Source organism: Quercus lobata, unplaced genomic scaffold (genome assembly GCF_001633185.2).
Source record: "Quercus lobata isolate SW786 unplaced genomic scaffold, ValleyOak3.0 Primary Assembly Scq3eQI_277, whole genome shotgun sequence".
Classification (NCBI taxonomy): Eukaryota; Viridiplantae; Streptophyta; class Magnoliopsida; order Fagales; family Fagaceae; genus Quercus; species Quercus lobata.
In genome coordinates this window covers 1-18,001 of record NW_022154971.1, presented here as the reverse complement: position 1 = coordinate 18,001, position 18,001 = coordinate 1, and the positions used below count along the sequence as shown (strand labels likewise).

Sequence of the window (18,001 nt, the reverse complement as noted above, 5' to 3'; positions counted from 1 at the left end):
GTATGTAAATATCAAGGCATCTCTGCAATGCGATATATCGACCGTTGCTACCATTTGGAAGAACAAGTTGCTTGTTATGCACCTAGATTTTGCACGGTTCCAGACAGTGTACATTGGAATGAGCCTAATTTCCCGGTCTTGTATCCTAATGTCAAGTTGCGCCGTGAATAAGGTCGACCAAGAACAACTCGACTTCGAAATGAAATGGACGAAGGGGCAGAGCATCAACCAAGGCCATTGTGCAGTCTCTGTAGGCAAGAAGGCCATAATAGAAGAACATGCCCCACTCGAACTGTGGCTGGCTCCACTAGTGGCTAAACTAAATGACCCAACATAAGTATCCAATCTATTTCAGTGGATTGGTTGGACTGTTGTTTTTTTTTTTAATTATGTTTTTAGGAGTTGGACCATATTGTTAGTTTGTATTATTTGAAAGAACATGGTACTAATTCCATATGCTATGATGTTACAGCGTGCACATCAGTCATTTTGTAAGAATCTATACACTTTCTTTGCTTTTTTTGGTTTACAGTGTGCACATTAATCATTTTTTCTTTTCTATTGTAAGAATTTATATACTTTCTTTGTTTTTTTTGTTTACAGCGTGCACATCAGTCATTTTTTTCTTCTATAAGAATCTATGTACTTTTTTTTGTTTTTGTTTACAGCGCGCACTTTAGAATAAGAATCAATGTACCAGATAGTGTACTTGAATCTATCCTTATCTATTTCTAAAAGAACATGACAAACCAAACTGGTTCAGTCAAAAAAATATTGAAAGAATAATATGCGTACTTTGTTTATATCTCTCTCCTCTATTTCGGCAATGGGAACAATTTTTTTTCCCCTATTTCGGCAATGTCATTGCCACAAATCCATTCCACATTTTATTTTTTAAAGAAATGATAGATACACACACAATTTTTACAATATTTTAACAACAAATTTTAAGTGGAGGTTGTTATTGTTAGATTAAAAAAGTAATATAGTGATAAATTCAAATTTGAACTAATAATAATTAATTACCTGTGATTTATTGTGAAAATATTATAAAAATATTGTGAGCGTAACACTTTTTTTTTTAAATTCCTCCCCAGATTTCGGCAACCACTTTTTTTTTTTTAAAAAAAATTTCACCTATTTCGGCAATGGCATTGCCACAATTCCATTCCATTATTCTCCTCCCCATTTTCAGCAATGCCACAATTATCCAAAAAAAAAATTTCATCTATTTCGGTAATACCATTGCCACAATTACCAAAAAAAAAATCGCCTATTTCAGCAATACCATTGCCACAATTTTTTTTTTCTCACATTTTCGGCAATCCCATTGCCACAATTATTATTATTATTTTCTTTACATTTTCGGCAATCCCATTGCCACAATTCACTCTTTTTTTTTTTTTTTTTTTTTTTTTTTTTTTTTTTTTTTATATATATTTTCGGCAATCCCATTGCCACAATTGCTAAATTTTTTTTTCCCTATTTCGGCAATTGCATTGCCACAATTAGGTTGTCACCGAATTTTTTTTTTCCTCCCTATTTCGGCAATGGCATTGCCGCAATTAGTTTGTCACAAATTTTTTTTTTCCCTATTTCGGCAATGGTATTGCCACAATTACTTTGCCACAAAATTTTTTTAACTAATAATAACTAATTACATGTGATTTATTGTGAAAATGTTGTAAAAATATTGTGGACATTACACCTTTTTTTTACTCTTCCAAAGATTTCGGTACCACTTTTTTTTTTTTTTTCTTTTCCTCACATTTTCGGCACTCTTTTTTTTTTTTTTTTTTTTCCTCACATTTTCGGCAATCCCATTGCCACAATTCTCTTTTTGTTTTTTTTTTTCTCACATTTTCGGCAATCCATTGCCATATTCTCTTTTTTTTTTTTTTTTTCGGCAATCCCATTGCCACAATTGCTAAATTTTTTTTTCCCCTATTTCGGCAATTGCATTGCCACAATTAGGTTGTCACCGATTTTTTTTTTCCTCCCTATTTCAGCAATGGCATTGCCACAATTAGTTTGTCACAAATTTTTTTTTCCCTATTTCGGCAATAGCATTGCCACAATTACTTTGCCACAAATTTTTTTAACTAATAATAACTAATTACATGTGATTTATTGTGAAAATGTTGTAAAAATATTGTGGACATTACCTTTTTTTTACTCTTTCAGAGATTTCAGAACCACTTTTTTTTTTTTCTTTTCCTCACATTTTTGGCACTCCCATTGCCACAATTTTTTTTTTCTTTTCCTCACATTTTCGGCAATCCCATTGCCACAATTCTCTCTCTTTTTTTTCTTTTTTTTTTTTTTTTTTTTTTTTTTTTTTTTTTTTTCCTTTTCTCACTTTTTCGACAATCCCATTGCCACAATTCTTTTTTTCTTTTCTCACATTTTCGGCAATCCCATTACCACAATTCTCTTTTTTTTTCTTTTTTTCTCACATTTTCGTCACATTTTCGGCAATCCCATTGCCACCATTCTTTTTTCTTTTTCTTTTTCTTTTTTTTTCACATTTTCGGCAATCCCATTGCCACAATTACTTTGCCACAAATTTTTTTAACTAATAATAACTAATTACATGTGATTTATTGTGAAAATATTGTAAAAATATTGTGGACATTACCTTTTTTTTACTCTTTTAGAGATTTCAGAACAACTTTTTTTTTTTTTTTTCTTTTCCTCACATTTTTGGCACTCCAATTGCCACAATTTTTTTTTTTTTTTTTTCCTCACATTTTCGGCAATCCCCATTGCCACAATTCTCTTCTTTTTTTTTTTTTCTTTTCTTTTCCTCACATTTTCGGCAATCCCATTGCCACAATTATTTTTTTCTTTTCTTCACATTCGACAATCCTATTGCCACATTCCTTTTTTTTTTTTTCTTTTTTTCCTCACATTTTCGGCAATCCCATTGCCACAAATTTTTTTTTTTTTTTCACATTTTCAGCAATCCCATTGCCACAATTTTTTTTAACTAATAATAACTAATTACATGTGATTTATTGTGAAAATGTTGTAAAAATATTGTGGACATTACACTTTTTTTTACTCTTTCAGAGATTTTAGAACCACTTTTTTTTTTTTCTTTTCCTCACATTTTCAGCACTCCCATTGCCACAATTTTTTTTTTTTTTTTTCTTTTCTCACATTTTCGGCAATCCCATTGCCACAATTCTCTTTTTTTTTTTTTTTTTTTTTTTTTTTTTTTTTTTTTTTTCACATTTTCGGCAATCCCATTGCCACAATTACTTTGCCACAAATTTTTTTTAACTCATAATAACTAATTACATGTGATTTATTGTGAAAATGTTGTAAAAATATTGTGGACATTACACTTTTTTTTACTCTTTCAGATATTTCGGAACCACTTTTTTTTTTTTTTTTTTTTTTTTTTTTCGGCATTGCCATGGCCAATTACCAAAAAAAAAAAAAAAAATTCTTTTTTCTCCCTATTTTGGCAACGGCAATTACCTGCAATTGCCTTTTTTTTTTTTTTTTTTTTTTTTTTTTTTTTTTTTTTTTTCGGAGCACTCCACACTAGGGCACACAGGAGACAGGGTTCGGGTAGCAGAACTGGGCAGATGAATTTCGGTATCCACGTTGCCGAAATTCAACATTTTCTCTTTCCTCCTTTTGCATCTTCTCTCTCTTACTTTTGGCTGAATTTCGGCAATGGTGATATCGAAATTCAGTCTCTCTCCTCAAAATCCCAAATAAGTTTCAATAGTACCTATAACGCAAATTAATTTCAGATTTTGCAATATTAACCCAAAAGACTCAAAATTTTGACAACATTTTTCACATATTGAGGTGTCAAAAATATTTTCTCTAGCGGGCGCAGCGAGCTACTGCGTTGGCATCATTGAACTTATGTTCGATTCCAACTGAATGGACTCAGTCTGAACCACAAACGAACCCAGATGCATGACAAAAAAGGTAGGTCACGAGGCCGAATATCCAAAAATTGAGTTTTTATTTTGCCTTGAAAGAAGTATTTGTATTTCATTTAGAAAGGAAAAAGGACACAAGCATTATTCTGCCCTGCAAAAATTGAGTTGAAAAAGTTCAAATGGTAGTTGGGACTTTATTACTTTATGACAGTGAACCTGGTGATTCATGCTTTTAAGCAAAACACATACGAGATGCTGAATTCGAAATAGCTGTGTGGTTTGTGGGTGGAAGAAACCCCAGCATGAAAATTGAAAAGCCTAGTGCAAAGATATTCTAGAAATCAATGATTAATAAAATGATTTTTTTTTTATTATTAAAACAAAATTATGGTGCCATGTCAAAGCTTGTCAATTGATTTAGAAAGCATTTAGCACAAATACTTTAAAATTAAAAAAAAAAAACTAAATAAATATAAATTTTAGGGCGTGGTAGGAGGATTTTTGTTTTTGTTTTCAAAACAGTATAAAAACAATTTTCAAAAAATTGAACTTAAAATTAGTTTTCAAATAATAATTTTTAGGACAAAACTTAAATACAGTACCTTAGGTGTTGTTTCTCAGGTTCCCATCTTAAAATTCAGCCATGTGACTACTTAACTAAAAAATACACTTTCACCTCATGAAAAAAAATTTACATGACAGAATTTTAAAACGGGAACCTAAGAGCATCCACAGCAGTGGAGTTAAAAATTTAGCTTTTTAGCTCCACCAAAAGTTACTTTATCTATTATACCTACACATATACTACAGCAGTGGATCTATTTTAGCTATCAACACAATAAAATAATATATCTCTACAATAAAATAATATACCACCTACAATAAAATAATATATCCAACTCACAAAAAAACAACCCAGCACCATTCACAATCACCTCTACCATCAGCCACACCCGCAACCACCACTATCACCACCACCAGCAGACACAACCAAACCCACAACAAAAAAAACCAAACACCGTACCACCAAACCATAGCCACAACAACCACCATCGCCAACACCACAGCCATCAAACCCATAGAAGAAAACAAAAATCAAACATCATTCCCACATGAAAATACATTAAAAAAAAAAAAAACGTACAAACAAAGTCAATCACAGCAAAGAGAATGGCGTGGGTCTGATCGGAGGACTGGGCGGAGGCGTTGATCGGCGAAGTGGGGAGGACTGGGCGGCGTGGGTCTGATCGGAGGATTGGACGGAGGCGTGGATCGGCGACTGTGGGCTTGGGTCGGTGACGTTGAGGCCGGCGAAGGGATGCGGACTGGGCGATGGGGCTTGGGGAGATCGGCGATGGGGCTTGGCGTGGGTCGGCGAGCTGGGTCGGTGGAACAGGTCGGCGGTGAGGGACCTAGCCGGCGAGCTGAGGGATGAGGGAGATGAGGGAGGCCGGCGAGAGCTAGAGAGGAAAAGAAAATTTACCTGCGAGCTGAGAGCTAGAGAGAAAAAAAATGACCGGCGAGTGAGGGGTGAGGGAGGTCGGCGAGCTGAGGGATGAGGGAGGCCGGTGAACTGGAGAGAAAAAAAAAAAATTTTGAGGAAGAAAGAAGAATGAAGAGAAGCCGGAGAGAGACAGAGAGAGAGAGAGAGAGAAAAGGATAGGACTATTTTAATCAGAGAAGAGAGAGAGATGTAATAAAAAAATATATTTTTTTTTAGCTTTGAGCTACAGTGCACATCTATTTTTAGATGTGCACTGTAGCTGAGGAGCTAAATCTTTTAGATTTAGCTCCACTGCTGTGTAGTGGTTTTTGGGTATAGAGGAGCTAAAAAATAGCATTATACCTATATAGCACCACTGCTGTGAGTGCTCTAAGGAACAGCACCTAAATACTGTACCTAAGTCTTGCTCTAATTTTTATATTTTACATGTTTGGCTTCCACTTTTAAGAACAATTTTAAAAATACTAAAAACAAAAATAATTGTTTGGGAGATCATTTCTATTTTTGAGATTTAATTTTTTTTTACCAAAAAGTAACGTGTAGCATTTGTAGATTATTATTTTTTTTTTTGTGTGGATAATGATAAGAGAATAGAGCTCATCATTTTTTTTTTTTTTTTTTTTAATGATAAGTTTCAAATTTGAAGTGTGGGAATTTTTTTTGTAATAAAGATACACTCCTAAATTTAAGAGATAAAAGAATTTGGACAAATATATGGGGTCCATTGTTTTTAATTTATTTATAATTATGTCATTAAAAACATTTTTTGTATCCTGAAAACACCTTCTAAGCCGTTTTCAAAATCCTGTTTTAAATCAGGAAAATAGAATACAGTTTTTTGAAAACTGTATTTAGAAAATATTAACCAAATAATAAATTTAAATGCGAGACCCACCATTTTATGGATTGCAAAACAAAAAACTATATTTAAATAATCTTACTAAACAACCCCTTAGTAAACAAACTAGCCTCATCACACGTGCTTCGCATGTGTAATGCGGGTTTTTTTTTTTGGTTTAGTGAAAACGTTGGGCTTAGTGGTCCTATTTTATAGCCCCAAAAAAAAACTGTCTTTATTTTTTATATATATTTTTTATTTTGAGAATCTAATTTATAAATGAATAAAGTAATTTGAAAATCAACAGAAGAAGGACCCTACCAACGTTTTAGTGAGAGTTAGAGTTGCATTTTTACCGAATTGTCTTTTAATTTTATCTCTGCATAAACATAGAAGTGTAGGGACGTTTTTGAACCAAAAAAATGATATTATAGATAATAATATTATTTTATATCAATCTCTAAGTTGTATTGATCTCATTCTAAAAAAAAGAAAAAAAAAAGAGTTGTATTGATTTGACCTTTTGTTTCAAAATTTCAAAGTTCTAATATGCATAAACACAAGAATTTTCTTTAATTAGTGGTTACTTTACCTAAAACAAAAGCCTTAAAACTTTTAGCTCTAAAAAAATTTAAACCCAACAATCTAAACCTATTCTATAGAATGTGGGTTCCAATTAACTCAACTGGTAAAGTCTCTGATAGTTGTATAAGAAATCTGTGGTTCAATCCCCGCTTACACCAAAAACTGATTGGTGTTTTGGTCTGATGATAAAGAGTTATTATTAAGAGCGGACGCCATAGGTTGAAATTCTCTAAAAAAAAAAAAAAAAAAAACCTATTCTATAGAATAGATAAATACAAAGTCCTTTACTAAATGTAATTCATAATTAGTTATTTTCTGCAAACTGGAACTCATACAAAAAAATAAAAAATAAAAAAATCTATTCATCAATACGAAGTCTTAAACCAAGAACCTTGTAATTTTGTTACATTACTTGATTTTATTCATATAAAAACTAATGTACAAAGTTCAAACCTCTATTCTTGCTTATTACGACAATTGAATTTAAAAAAAAAAAAAAAAAAAAAAAAAAAAAAAAAACCAAATCCTTATAGGCCTAAACCCCAAATTTGGAGAAAGCCAACATGCTCGTATTAAACTCTAAATTCTATATTAAAAAAATGATTTTTAATTAATACAATTCAAAGTAGGAATTACTAGGAAATTGTTTATCTGTTTAATATTTTAAAATTTAAATATTTTTTCAAAGATATTATTCCCCTCGGTCTCTCTCTCTCTCTCTGCAAGCTTTCACATAGCTCCACGACAATGTCTCGATTTTAACGGAGAATGGGAAAAATATGGCTGTCAAATGGTTCCTTCTATCTTTGTCAAATGGTTGTAGTAGAAGAAGTTACAAAGCCGTGTCAAAATCAAAATCACAATTAGAATTTTCAAATTTGTTTTCTCTTATATATACGGAAAGTAGAATACTTCAAGGCAAAGAAAATTCCCACAGAGGGGATGGATGGATTCTTTGGTGGATGAGGGTCCCACATCGTTAAAAAGGATAATGCAAGATTTTTAAACTATATTAATTGTGTGTATTTAATATCCGTTGTTTATAACTTCAGTTTACAATTATAAATGCCTAATCTTTGTAGTTACACTCTAATTATATATGTATTATAAACCTGATTTAAAGCACTATAATTATCTTCGTGGATAGTTCTAATAATTACTGTGCTTACTAAAAAAATAAATCTGCATGATGTTGCATAACTTTTTTTTTTTTTTTTTGTATTTTGAGAAGCGCATGACGTTGCACAACTATTTCCACCAACACAAACACAATGACATTGGACCGGACGTACGGTCTAGTCCTTTTGTCTACTCTTCCTATTTTGCCGGTTCAATTCAACATTGGCCAACATAATTATTTTTTTTTTAATTTAAAATTAAAAAATCAACATTGACCAACCAAACTGTTCTCAAAAAAAAAAAAAAAATTGGCCAACCAAACCCCAACTCACACTATTTATTATAAAAAATTAAGAGAAATATTATCTCCCCTCATTTTAACAATAAATGTTACAATACCAACAAATTGCTAGCCGTTAAATGGTGAATTCAAATTAGAACAGTAAACTATCTTAAATATGTTATAAAAATATTGTGAATATAGCACTTTAAAAAAATCATAATTTTTTTTAGAGAGTTTCAACTAATATCAATTGATTTATTGATGTAGGTAAGATTGAACTCCAAATTTCTTATTAGATAAAAGGAGACTCGCAACAAAATTCATACCTTTGTCATCAAAGCTGTGGATTTTAAGTAAGTTACGGACAAAGTTGTGAATTTTGTTGTGAGTGTTATCATTATTCTATTTTTTTTATAAAAAAAACCGGCTTGTCAACGCGTCAGTACGCCACCTTTCGAACCCCAAAAAAAAGAAAAAAGAAAACCAAAATAATGACTAGTTTTTTTTGAAAAAAACTAATTAATTGAAGCAAAAATAAAAAACCATATTAGCTTCTCTCTCTCTCTCTCTCACACGCTCTCTACTTGTTTTGTTTAACTTTTCTCTCTCTAACCCCAAACCTCAACCAGTTCACGATCTCTCTGATTTCATTTTCTGAGCGATCAATTACATAAGAAAGAAGAGAGAATCAGAGGCTTCGAGCACCATGTCGATGTCCGATTCCGATTCGACGTCGTCTTATGGCTCCGACTACAAGAATTTCAGACAATCCAGCCGCGAGCGTTAGTTCAATCTCTCTCTCTCTCTCTCTCTCTCTCACTTTGTTTCTTTCATTCTTGATTAATCAATTTTTGTTTTGTGTAATTTACACGATTCGATAGTTAAACCATTTCTCTCAGTATGTTACTTTATCTATTACTAGTTCATTTTATTATATTTTTTTTCTTTCAAATTTGGTGGAATTAGTAAGAAATAGAACCAAATTAGTGAAGTTATTAGTTCATTTCTTACATTTTTTTTGTTAAGATATAAGGCTTTGTGAATAATTTAATTTTAATCGGTCGTTTATATTACTTGCAGTTGGGAATGCAATTGATCAAGTATTATAACAATGTATTTCAATGGTTAATGCATTTATTAACAAACTCATAGTGCCAAAATTTCCAGATTCTGTGCCTAGCGTCTACGGTCATACTATTTTTGAAGAGCAATAATTTTTTTTATTATTACTAGGATTTGAAATAGTTAGGGTGGCCGTGAATTGAAGTTAAGTAAGCCAGTAAATTGAGGTTCAGGTTGCATACATTTTTAACCAAATGATTATGACGTTTGTGCGTGACTGCCTTGAATATTTGTGTTGAGTAAAGGAAAAATGAGTATAGGTTAAGCTATTGGTGGTTTCATGATATTGGAATATTGGAGCGAATCTTGGGAGGTGAATAGGGACATGAAAAACAATGAATTCGCCTTAAAAATATTATGGTCTGGATCAATGGTCATTCCTAGCTCAATAAACCGCTTATATAATTACGTTGTCCTTACATACCAATACTGCAGGGTTCGGTGAATTTTAGATAGTCCTTTTATTAAGCGGGAACTTATAGTTTTTTTTTTAGCAACTAAATGTTGATTAGTGTAAAAGATGTTTGTTCGAAGCTTGTATGTATGTTGATTCGGTGATGGATGTCATAACTTATTTGGTTATCATGAAGTGATATGTGTGTGTGGGCATGCATTATTGTTTGATATGAAGAGAGAGATCAGGGAGAAAGATTAGGCAGGGCCAAATTATTGATTGATAGCTTGGTAATTAACTTATTTTTTTAATTTTTAATTTAAATCCTATGTATGCGCAGGATTATTGCATGAAATGCTTCGGTCATCCAAAACAGGGGATTCAAAATCAACTTGGAAGGTACATGCAGCTTGTAGTAGTTTTCTGTAATTCAAAATGTTTTTGGTGAGCTGTACTTTTGAGATCATTTGGTGTTTTTTCCTTCTAAGAGAAAAAAATGCACATATACAAGGGTACTATGAGCCTTCACTAACCATGCTTTTTTATAACCCATGCGCTAGTTATATAATTTATGCATTTACTTCCTGCACTGCTGAATATTTTTGTTTGTCATCTCTCTTGTAAATGCTTGGTGCACTTTTACTCGCAGATCCTTAAATATATATATATATATATATATTTACTAGTAATTTATTTTTCAAATTTTTCTGTCCTTAAACCTGTTTCCTATAGGTACTTATCATGGACAAACTTACCGTTAAGGTAATGTCTTACTCGTGCAAGATGGCTGATATCACAGACGAAGGTGTTTCATGTAAGAATCATAGGGGCTTTTTCTAAAATGTTATTCTTTCCCCCCCCCAATTACGTTCATTTTATTTTCTGCTTAGTCTATGCAATGTGTCTGTTATAAGGAAAAGTTTTATGCCTGTGATATTTAATACGTATTGTTTGATTTATAAGTAATATTTAATATGTATTGTGCTCACAGTTATCTGTCAACACACATTTAGCTGACTAGTTAATATGGTGTTGACGTGTTGCATGGTACTTCATATCAATAGGCACCATGTCTTCAATTTCCTAGTGATGCTCTGTTGCCTCTGATGCAACAATGTCAATTCCTACTGGGGAGTTTCCCTTGAGATAAAAATGGTCCTTTGACTTTTGGTTGTCTCCCCAAGGCTGATGGTAATTAGTAGAGGTATATGATCTATCTCATGGTCCTGGCACACCTTGCTTTTGTTGGTCATGCCCATAACATTTGATTCTTGAATGTCACAGATTATTGACATCTACATGTACATTTTAGTCTATGAGGAGAGGAACTGAGGCAATTTGATTGCTGTATGTGCAGTGCGGCTGAGGCATACATATTTTTTTAATTTTTATATTATATATATATTTATTTAAAAAAAATAAAATTCTATATGTTTTCGAGATAGAGATTAATGCATGTCTATTGTTAGAATTTTAATTCTTGTTCCAATTAGTAGGGATGCTTGAAATTTTTTTATATTTCAAAAGGTTACAATTTAGATTTGTAGAACTTATTTTAATAGTAATGTAGTTTAATTTATTTCAGATCATAAGCAAATGAAATGATTTGTGAACGGTAGTCTGAAATTAACTTTTTTTCTTTCTTTTATAAAAGTATACTTTATCAACTCCCCCCAAAAAAGAAGAAGAAGAAAGAAATGGTTGTCTCTTAGTCCTTGAAATCGAAAAATTGCTCATCATTAGTACTAGGAGCTATTTTTCTGCTGCCTAGTGTTTATTTGACCTCCCTTGCAGTCCTATGGCCTGATCTGGTTATTATTGATCAATCAGACAAGTTTATAAACTAGGTAGCTTCATGGACTACTATAATGTTTGTACCCATTTTTCCTTATAGAGCCTTAGTTTTTGAAGAGTTTGTTATGTTATTAAGCTGGAAGGCTGTTACACTGCATTTTTATTTTTGATTTATACCAATTGGGATAATGGTTTAGGTGATGAGACAAGTGAAAAGCTATATTGGATCGCATTTTCATTTTACTCTAATTAGTTGGTTTGTTCCCCTTTCCCCTCCCATTGGGAGCAAAGCTTATTAAGAAAAAATTAGTTGGTTTCGTTGCTCTGAAGTCCTCAGATTTTCAATTTTTCCTGCAGTGGTAGAAGACATATACAGGAGAAGGCAGCCATTACCATCCATGGATGCTATATACTTCATCCAGCCATCTAGAGAGAAGTAATTTTTCTCCTTTTATTACTGTTAATTTATAATTTTATTGCTCATTAAGGGTAGTTGCATATATTCTGTTTTCTGGTTGGTTGAGGAACTGTAGCTGTCTTATTATCCATTTTTATTTTACAATATTTTGTCAGTTCTGTTATGGAAATGGAATAATGAATTTAGAGACTTTGTCTCCCACTCCTTGTAGTTTTGATTGCAAGGTTTTGTCCTTTTAATCGCATATGGATGACTGCAGTGCCTTATGGTTGCTTATGTTTTCGGTTGATTTAGTTTTCAGAGTGGTGAAAGCCTGAATACACTAGCTTATGTTTTGCTACTGCTATATTCAGTAGTTGCTGTATAGAGATCAGTTTTCTTACAATAAATGGAGTCCTAAAGTTTCCACTCAATGGCACAGGAATCAAAACTTCTGCTGCAGTTGATACTAGTAATGCTGAAACTTTTTGAACATCTGCCTCATTATGCCTACGTCATCAATAATTTCTCTCTATGTGTGTGTGTGATATTTCATTGTTAAGTAGCACATTTTGATTTTAAGTTTTTCTGTTGCTCTCTGTGAAGTGAACAAAAATATTTTTTCCTATTTTTATAGTACAGATGCATGGGTGGGACCTTTTTAACTCTCTCTCTCACACACATTTATTTCGCAGTGTTATAATGCTCTTGTCAGACATGGCGGGGAAAGCACCATTATACAGGAAGTATGTGAAGGATCTTTATTTCCTTATTTTTGCCTTGCAGTTCCCTGAAGCTGTTTTGGTTTTCTTGTGGTTTTTTTAATCGATGTCCTTTGTATTTGTGAAGGGCATTTATTTTCTTCAGTTCACCTATATCAAGAGAACTGGTTAATCACATCAAGAAGGATACAACTATTTTACCTCGAATTGTTGCACTGAAAGAGGTATAGTTCTCTTGTTTAGGAAAATACTTTTTGGATCGGTATTGATGCTGAAACACTTCATATTTCAGCTAGTTGTATTGTTTTCTTGTTTTCCATTGTTGGTTGTAAACTTATTAGTGGACATTGATATATTTCCATTTGGTTTTGAAATGCAGATGAATTTGGAGTACTTTGCTATAGACAGCCAGGTATCTGATTCTACTTCAGTCACTTGTTAATACATTTTTCATGATATAGATAATTGTGTATTTAACATAGATGATGGACTTATCTTCTTAAAAATTATCATGAATTTTGTATAGAAGATTCTCTCTTTTTTTTTTTTTTTTTCTTGGTATCTTTAGTGAATTTAACAAACCATTGTTGCTGATGACGTGTGTTCCATGAATGTACCTGTGGAACTTTGACTGCATATTTTAAAATGCTTAATGTAACAAATAGTATTTGTAACCTATTAAAGAAAAAAAGTTTTTGCTGGCTGCTGCACTCAAATTTTAATCTATTGAGGTACCAATCATGCAGATGTTTTTGGCAATTGTCACATTTTTTTTAGAGATTCTAAATACTTATATCATTTTTGTTTAACATGGTTCAGTTGTTTGTACTCTAAAATGTAAAATATTGGGTTTTACTTTTGAAAAAATATCCTAGCTCTAGCCTGCTCCCCACCGTTTTGCTAAATTTGATATAAAGCCAATAACATGGAAATGTGGGGTAAAAAGAGAAAAAATAGTTCATTTTTTCCCCTTCAGAAGGAATTTTCAACAGACACATTTGAATGTGCACCCTAATAACACTTAAACCATGGGCCAGGTGGTATTGATATTTAATATCATAGTGATTAGTGACTTATACTTACCAAAAAAAAAAAAAAAAATTGTGATTAGTGACTTATAGGGTGACTATAATGAGGAAACTTTGATGTTTGAAGATCTCTTCTTTTCTTGGATGATGTGGAACCTTACCAAGGCAAGGCCCTTTGGAGCCACCCCTAGGAAGTAAACCAGGGATACACAACCTCACCCGCCAAAACCGTGTATTAGGTAATCTGGGAGTACTCCTAGTGGGGATTGAACCTAGGGTGTAGGTTTGCAGTTCATCCCAAGCCTCTAACCACTTGGCTGCACCTTAATGGGTTTTGAAGATTGATATATGATTTCAAATAAAGCCCTTGTTTAGTTCTTAGAGTTCTATGCTAGTTCCCGAGCAGTTGGAAAAATATACTTTTACCAATAGCCCGACCTTATAATCATTTAAGTTCAAGCTGGAATAAGAGTAGTTTGCTGTGGTTTAATTATATAACAGTCAAAGCTTACAGTTTGTACCTTTTGATGGTACTATGTTATTAATGTCATGGTCTTTCTTGTCTTTGATTTTCTTCAAACAGGGTTTTATCACCAATAATGAGAGGGCTTTAGAGGAACTTTTGGGGGATGAGGAGAATACTCGCAAAGGTGTTATGTGTTTGAATGTGATGGCTACCCGAATTGCTACAGTTTTTGCTTCACTAAGGGTATATAGATTTAGTTATTTCTAAATTTGATTTATTATGTATTAAAAATTTTCCAAACCATATTTATGTTTAAATTTTATCAGGAATTTCCTATGGTACGCTACCGTGCTGCTAAGTCCTTAGATGCAACTACAATGACAACTTTCCGTGATCTAATTCCTACAAAGCTCGCTGCTGGAGTCTGGGACTGTATTATGAAATATAAATCACTTCCTGGCTTTCCTAAGACAGAAACATGCGAGTTGCTAATACTTGACAGATCTGTAGATCAGGTTTTTAGGTGCATGTGTTTGTTATGAATTTATAATTTGGTTACTGGTATATTGTCTATATTGATTATGATGAATATACTTGTTTAAAAATTTTAGATTGCTCCTATCATACATGAATGGACATATGACGCCATTTGCCATGATTTACTGAATTTGGAGGGAAATAAATATGTGCAAGAGGTAAGTTCTGCCATTTCAAAATTTTATAAATGCTTTGGATTCATATGCAGTCTCTTTGGATACTGTACATTAATGGACTGTACTGTTCAGGTTCCTGGCAAAACTGGTGGTCCACCTGAGAAAAAAGAGGTTCTTTTGGAGGATCATGATCCTGTCTGGCTTGAGCTTCGACATGCACATATAGCAGATGTATTTCTCATGTTTATATCATATGTGTGTGTGTGTGTGTGTGCATGCGCACGCACAATACTTATGCATTTTGAATGGGTGATCTTCTCAGGCTAGTGAGCGGTTGCATGAGAAGATGACCAACTTCATTTCAAAGAATAAAGCTGCGCAAATGCAACATGGTTCAAGGTTGATGCAAACTCATTAATTTTTTTCATCAGTGAATGATAGTGCATTTTGTATTTGATTACAAGACTATCATAGCAAAACAATTGTAGCAAAAAAAAAAAAAAACTATTATAGCAAAACAATGTTTCCAAGTACATGTAATTACCCTTATTTAAGTAGAGCATTTAACATGAGAAGTTTGATTTTGATTGCCTAACATCTCATTGAAGTCCTCAATAAGCATTGTTCTTCATATTTACTATTTAAGGTGGACCTGTGTGCTCAAAAATGGTTAACTTTTTGGATGTACTCCCTCCATCTCATATTGAGTCTCTTTTTCTTTTATGAGATGTACCCAAAAGAGCATGCACTTTCAAAAAGTGAAGGAGTTCTTCCCCCAAAAATTTCTTTCTTTTCCTTATCTATTAAAATAGTTTACCATTGAAAGTCATGCCCACCTTTATATCCATGAAGATATCTTGGGAAGATTATTCTACTTATTTGTTCTTAATTACAAATCATGTCAAAACTAGAATAGTCATTTTGGGATAGAGGGAGTAGCTTTTACTAGTCCTCTGTGTATTCTCCCTGTACCTGAGTATTTCCTCTCTAATTTTAAAAATTTGTTACCCATAGAAAACAAACAAATTGAAGAATGGGAACCATTGTGGTCCTTGTATTTATCCTTGATAGAGACCATAACAAGATTAGGTAAAGATTGATTATTTATTATGGGTCAAAAGGATGGAAAAACCCTTATTATGACTCAGCATTTATTTAGATTAAAGTTCCTGCAATATTCCTAAATTTGTTAACAGTTTAGAGGAACGATGTCTAACTAATCATTTTTAGTGCTCTGTATCTCCCCCCCCCCCCCCCATCCCCCCCTCTTTTTTAATTCAGTGTCTAGTGTAAGCAGTACTTTACATCTAGATGTTAATCAAAATTTCTGATTTCTGGTTTCTGACCCTTTGTGCTATTATAAGCTATGCATTTTATAATTTCCATGAACCTTTGAGTCAATTGCAGTCTGTTACGATGACTGTTATTATCTGCTTTTGACCTTTAGTCACCTTTTATATAGGGATGGAGGTGAGCTATCTACACGGGATTTGCAAAAGATGGTTCAAGCACTACCTCAGTATAGTGAACAAATTGACAAGCTCTCCCTCCATGTAGAGGTTAGCATCTTTGTTTATGTGATTTTTTTATTATTTTTTTGGGTGTTGTGGGGCAAGGGATTGTGAATAATTTAAAACTCTTTGAAGTGCGGCATCCCTTTCACTTTTGTGTAAGTCTTGGGAAAAGGTTCTCTGGGAGTGTCTTCTGCACAAGTTTTATGCCTCTGTGTACTCTTCCAAGTTATGATGCACTTGGATAACTCAACAAATTTTATGTTCCAACTACTTATGGGTTGACTACAAATCCTTTGTTTTTAAATTGGTTATTAGTGTTTTTATAAGTTAGCTTGATGCATATAATTTGCGAGCATGTATTATCTACCTTAACCTGTTCATTTTGTGGCCTTCCTGAATAGTGATTGGGCTTGAGTTAACCTACTCACTTGAGTGGTACTAGTGCACCAGCCATTGCACAGAACCTTTTGCCATCTCTCTGTTGTATCATATCACCTTTTTAACTTTCTAAGGTTGCTTTCCTGTGCTCAACATTCATTTATCATGAAATTCTCTATTGATTTGCAATCTTTTCTTTGTGTAATTTCTTCTATTGCTGCAGTAGAATGTATGGTTGTATATTTTATGTAAGAGGTTATTTATCACCTGCTATATTTGTGAGGCAATTTATAAATTGTTCATGCTTCTCTATCTACATGAGAAATCTATCTTCTTGATTGGCAACAGACAGATGCAAATTAATGGAAATGATCTTTCATTAAGATTTGTTGATCAATTCCCTTGCCCCCACACCCAAAAAAAAGAAAAAAAGAAAAACTCTTGAATGGTACCAAGTATGTGTTTTGCGGCAGGCTTGCTTGTTTGTTAAAGGTATATCTGCAGGTGACAATGTACATTGTGGAAACTTCTTTTCTGGATGTTGCTTAGCCAGCTTGTCCATTTCCAATATATAAGGGCTTTGTGCTAATCTCTAAGCTGTGCTTCTTGTGTCTAGAGATTAATATTTTATTTGATATCATTGTTCTCACACTTTTATTAACCTACCTAGATGTCCTTAATCCCATCAATATGTGATTAAATACTTGGTGCCTTCTATTTAGGATTTTATAATGCACCTTTTCAATGTTGATATTTACTTGGTGCCCTTCTAGTGTTCAACAGTTTCCCCATTGGCCTTAGAACATTGTTTTTATGTTTAATGTCCCTATTATCAAATTGATTTTTAGATACATTTTTTTTTTTTTTGTTTTGGGACTTTGCTTGGTCATTCTCATATATCATAGGGTTGTTAACGTTAACTGTAGTTCTAGATCCTCAGACTCCATTAGGGGGAGTACAACGACAATATTTTTTTTAAGGACAACATTTGGCACTTTGGCTACAATCTAGTTTGTAGCCAATTGCTACAATTCCCTCTAAAAAATGAAATTAACATGGCTATATATTTTGAAAATTTAACTATTGGATTGCATATTCTTTATGTTGACATGCATGTTAAATTTCGTGCCAATTGGATGTTATTTGCTATTCGATTTATAAACTTTTTTTTATCCATAACTTTAGACTACAAAAATTTGAAATTTAAACATTTGATTGATGACATAGCTATTGATCTTTGATTTTCTGAAAATTTTGCAAGCATGGATATAAGAAAAAAATGTAATTCAACGGGTAATT

At 32.8% G+C, this 18,001-nt stretch overlaps 1 protein-coding gene across 2 annotated transcripts; it reads left to right on the top strand.

The window, feature by feature from the left end:
- The first annotated feature begins 8,777 nt into the window (after nucleotides 1-8,777).
- Nucleotides 8,778-16,450, top strand: LOC115973634 (SNARE-interacting protein KEULE-like). 2 transcript variants are annotated; one of them, XM_031093886.1, is made up of 13 exons: nucleotides 8,778-9,016; nucleotides 10,091-10,149; nucleotides 10,483-10,564; nucleotides 11,902-11,980; nucleotides 12,637-12,687; nucleotides 12,791-12,887; nucleotides 13,043-13,075; nucleotides 14,275-14,400; nucleotides 14,484-14,672; nucleotides 14,769-14,852; nucleotides 14,943-15,041; nucleotides 15,133-15,209; nucleotides 16,273-16,450. In XM_031093886.1, exons 1-13 carry the CDS (start codon nucleotides 8,941-8,943, stop codon nucleotides 16,433-16,435), a joined length of 1,215 nt encoding a protein of 404 aa, XP_030949746.1. In that variant the 5' UTR covers nucleotides 8,778-8,940; the 3' UTR covers nucleotides 16,436-16,450. The 2 variants fall into 2 exon arrangements, with proteins under 2 accessions (XP_030949746.1, XP_030949747.1); XM_031093887.1 differs by lacking the exons at nucleotides 8,778-9,016; nucleotides 10,091-10,149; nucleotides 10,483-10,564 and adding an exon at nucleotides 10,853-10,954.
- Nucleotides 16,451-18,001: the final 1,551 nt, after the last annotated feature.

What these genes read in the sequence shown, in the direction of transcription:
- LOC115973634 (XM_031093886.1), top strand. Translation starts at nt 8,941, where the DNA reads ATGTCGATGTCCGATTCCGATTCGACGTCGTCTTATGGCTCCGACTAC. An exon ending in AAAGCACCATTATACAGGAA is followed by an intron (nt 12,688 to 12,790) that starts GTATGTGAAGGA and finishes GTATTTGTGAAG; the next exon opens with GGCATTTATTTTCTTCAGTT. An exon ending in CAGTTTTTGCTTCACTAAGG is followed by an intron (nt 14,401 to 14,483) that starts GTATATAGATTT and finishes AAATTTTATCAG; the next exon opens with GAATTTCCTATGGTACGCTA.